The sequence below is a fragment of the Frankliniella occidentalis genome, unplaced genomic scaffold (assembly GCF_000697945.3).
Source record: "Frankliniella occidentalis isolate FOCC.00 unplaced genomic scaffold, Focc_3.1 Scaffold77, whole genome shotgun sequence".
NCBI lineage: Eukaryota > Metazoa > Arthropoda > Insecta > Thysanoptera > Thripidae > Frankliniella > Frankliniella occidentalis.
Genome location: NW_026267207.1, coordinates 445,010 through 448,874, shown reverse-complemented (window position 1 = coordinate 448,874; position 3,865 = coordinate 445,010). Strand labels below are relative to the sequence as shown.

The following is a 3,865-nucleotide window of genomic DNA, read 5'->3' as shown; positions in this document are numbered from 1 at the left end:
CCCGCTCCACGCCTCTCAGCCAGGACTCCCCGCGCGCTGCTGTAGGGAGCCTCCCCCTGCGTTGCCTCGCCTCCCCCTTTCCCCAGCTTCCCTGCCCCTCTCATTAGTAGTTGTAAATGCTGGTATAATTGCAGTCCACTTGAGACAGGTTCGCCCCGCTCCGCCCCTGTTAAGGCTAGGCGGGGGGCCAGGCTAGGCTACCCGCCCGCACCCATCCTGACCCCCGCGCTAGCTCTAGCGCTCTGTCGGCTCACTCCTGAAACTGCCGTTACTCGCCCGCGCGTGGGTGGCGCTCAAATCAAACGGTACTTTGTGGCCGACAACTTAGGGCTGCTCCACTCCTTCACCCTTCGCCTCACTCCGGCCTAAGAGAGTGTGAGGGGAGGACGGAGAATGGAGGGAGGGAGGGAGGGAGGGAGAGTGTGTTTGTCAGGAAGACGAAGGGTACCACCCACAGATACTCCCTTTCTCCCCCGCGCTCTGTTGCCGATAATGTAGACCTTCCGGCGGATCGCGTACTCCCGTCCGGGATGAGAAAGTTATAGTGCGGCTTTGGGCTGCTCCCCCGGGGGAGGGGACGGGCGAAGGGTGGAGGGGATTGAAGATTAGCCAAGACTATGCCATGCCAGACTGAGAAAATTAAACTTGCAATGTATGTATGTATGTATGTATGTATGTATGTATGTAAAGAGGGATCTTGCAAGATCAAGTTTGGTAGGCACCTCAATTGTAGGCAACCAACCAAACTCAAAGGCGACCGAAGTTTACCATTGCGCCCTTTGGCCGCGATTGACTCACCCTGTACCCGGGATACGCGCGCTGCAAAGCAGGGGGTGGAGGCCCCCGTCTCCACCGTCTGTCGCCACCGCCAGCGTCATCCTGGGTGTCGTTAAGCTAGCTCTGTGGGCGCTCGCGTTCTGCTGCAGGGATCAACGTCCTCCTCAACGCCGTCCACCACGACGACCACGACGGAGGCTCCGTACCGGATCTCCCGGCAAGAGCTGTTCGGCATCCTGCAGCGGAACTCCATCGGCATCGGGCGCCTCTTCCGGAGGGAGTACGACTCGGCAATGCAGGTCGGTCAGCTGTGCAACAGAACGCACAGAATGCATTAATTCAATGGAAAAATAAGAGTGCGACTCGCCACATTTTGCAAAGAACATAATATCCTTGATCGTGCATCTCGCATGGGAGCACTCTAACTGGGCAAGGACAATTTTGCATCTAGCGAGAATGCGTTCTTAAGAACATCTCAATCGGATGGAAATGTGTCTCTAAACTAGACACACAAAAAAAGTTATCTCTACCTAGGCTTTGGTACCGAATGCTTCATAAAAGACACAGGTGCGAACGGGTTTGCCTAACCACTCTGCCCACAAGGCGCCATAGCTCCTTGGGTAGGCAAACCCGTTCCGACCTGTGTCTTTTATGAAACACCCGGTACATATTGTAACTTTTCAGATACATATTTGCATCCTTTGCCCGATCCTGGACGTGCAATATTTTGAAATGCATGACAGTAGATTGAAGCGTTCGGAGGGGGTATGGATGATTGTCTTAAATCTGCTGTTGCTCTTCCTGAAACCGTCTTGCGCTCCCCGCCGCTCCGCGCGCGCTCGTGCGACTCTCTGTTCCAGGACTCGAAAGTGAACCTGAACCGCTTCAAGCAGGAGTTCCGCATGGCCGTGGCCCCATTCCTGCAGGCGGCCACGACGGAGGCCTCCAGCACCACCGCGGCGTCGAGGCGGCGGCGGTGAGCGCGCTGCGGGCGCGGCCCCGGGCCAGCTCTAGTCACCTCCACGTCCGGGGGCCCCACCTCGGCCGGGCCGAGGAACTTCAACGTGAACAGCTCGGCGCTGTGCGGCGACGGATTCGACAGCGAGGTCGTCGCCGCCAACGCCGCCGCCGCCCGCACGCCTCGCTGCACCGGGAGAATTGCTGTTTTGCCGCTCTGATTGAATCGTCGTCTCATTTTCGGGTGGATTCGGGCAAAATGTATTATGCGGACCGCTCCCCTGCTTGGCCCGAGCAATTTGCTCGATTCTGCTCTGCTGTCGGATTTTACCGAGACCTTTCGGCTGCTCAATCTATCTTCATGATAAAAACGCCCTGTTATGCAGTCGAGACGTCCGTGCCATTTTCTGCTGCGTGCTACACTGGAAAAACTAACGTTACCGAGGTAACGTTTCTTGACGCGACCAAACCAGGTAACGTTTGGTGATGCAACCAGTTTGTGATGACCCTATCCTTTTGCATGGGGTAGGTCGCGTCAGGAAACGTTACCGGTCTTGGTCACATGATGAAACGTTACCATGGTAACATTAGTTTTTCCAGTGTACGAACATAGCTACGTATCGCGTGAGGCGTGATGCCCTAATGTCAAATCAAACTTCTGCGGAGGCTGCACGCCTCGTAGTTACTATCATAATTTTCAGTGTGATAATCATGCATGTAACCGGTAAGTTGTGTGTATAACTATGAAGCAACAGGCGTTCGTGATAGAACTGCTGATTTGTGATGAAAGTAAAAGCTTTGCTCAAAACAACGTAGGTGTTTTTCAAGGTGTAGACGGGGAAGTAGAGGTGCATCTATTAGTTAGCCATGTACAAAAAAGTGTTCTTGCCAGTAGAGTAATTATCTGATAGATGTGTATTTATAAATTGGCCCAAAGGGCTCAGAAAGAGACAGTCCCCTTGGCCAGACCAGAAAGTGATAGTCCAGAAAGTACGTCCGTCATTTGCCGTTGCAAACCTTGAAACCTTCAAGTTCAATCTAAGCAAGCAGGCTCTAGCGCCTGATAGATAGGCAACATCTCGTCTTCAATACATACATGTACTGCGGGGTGGCCTATCCCGAGTCTTGCAGGCGCCGGGCTCCCGAAAATTCGTCTTATGATCTAAAATAATCTCAATCAAGAATCGATCTTGAAAGCAGATGATACAAATTGAAAAACAGACCTCTGGTTTGGGTTCTATTTTTCTCTCATATTAAGCTGTCATTTGCTTATGGCTGCGTGTTACTTGAATCTTGCTCTTCGACGGTCCACAATAACAGTCCACGACGATCTGCCGGGGACAGGTGGCATGGCGGCCCGTGGCCCGCCAAACACGTGCGACATGCTTTGAGTTACACAGAGGGGGAAGGAGGCTTGGGGACTGTCTAAAAAGTTGTTAGAAATATTCTAGGATTCATGCTGCCAACTTGAAATACGTGATCGGCTAATCAATAGAAACGATACCTTGTGATGATCAACACGTGCTACCGTTAAAACTATTTAAATTATTTTATTATGACCGCTTGAGTAATAATAATTTATTTATTATCTGATCTAGTCAGATCTGGGCTCATATAAGAGCCCTCTAGTGTAATTTCCATCCCAACAAGCTCATCATCTTTCAAAATTTATGAAAACAAAACTACTGTAAAGATGAAAGTGCGCAGTCACGATCAAACATAGTGTTATTCGAAATAAATAAGAAAAAAAATTGTGTGTGTCTGATAACATGTGAGTCCTTTTCAAACACTCCTCATTCTCCTCAAAAGTACTCTCTGGGAACATTTTTCAGTACAGTCTCCCTCATTTCTAAAATATTAATCTCGAAACGACACATCGTTCCAAATATAATTCTACTCGATCCAACTTGGAAGAACAGCCCTGTGCGAGTTGTCTGCACAATCTACAGGACTTATCTCCATCTTCATTATGGCGTGGCCCCACTTCCTGAGGCCGGATGAGCGTCTTAATCTTGGCCGCGGAACAGTGGCAGGGACGGGCGGGGCGCGGATGGCTTCATCGGGAGAATGGGGCAAACTAGTCCAGGGCGTGAGAGGGCCGGGGGTAGAGGGAGGACCGGCGGTTTGGGGG

The 3,865-nt window shown here is 51.4% G+C and overlaps 1 protein-coding gene across 5 annotated transcripts in view; it reads left to right on the top strand.

Moving 5' to 3' along the window:
* LOC113207209 (uncharacterized) overlaps nucleotides 1–3,865 on the top strand; it is a 229,379-nt gene that overhangs the window by 51,782 nt on the left and 173,732 nt on the right. For 3 of the 5 annotated variants that reach the window (XM_052268810.1, XM_052268808.1, XM_052268809.1), the window contains exons 5-6: nucleotides 927–1,076; nucleotides 1,638–3,502. In XM_052268810.1, coding sequence (XP_052124770.1) covers nucleotides 927–1,076; nucleotides 1,638–1,757 — 270 coding nt within the window. In that variant the 3' untranslated portion in view covers nucleotides 1,758–3,502. Of the gene's footprint in view, nucleotides 1–926; nucleotides 1,077–1,637; nucleotides 3,503–3,865 lie in introns of those variants that run through there. The other 2 variants (XR_008011284.1, XR_008011285.1) reach the window with 2 other exon arrangements.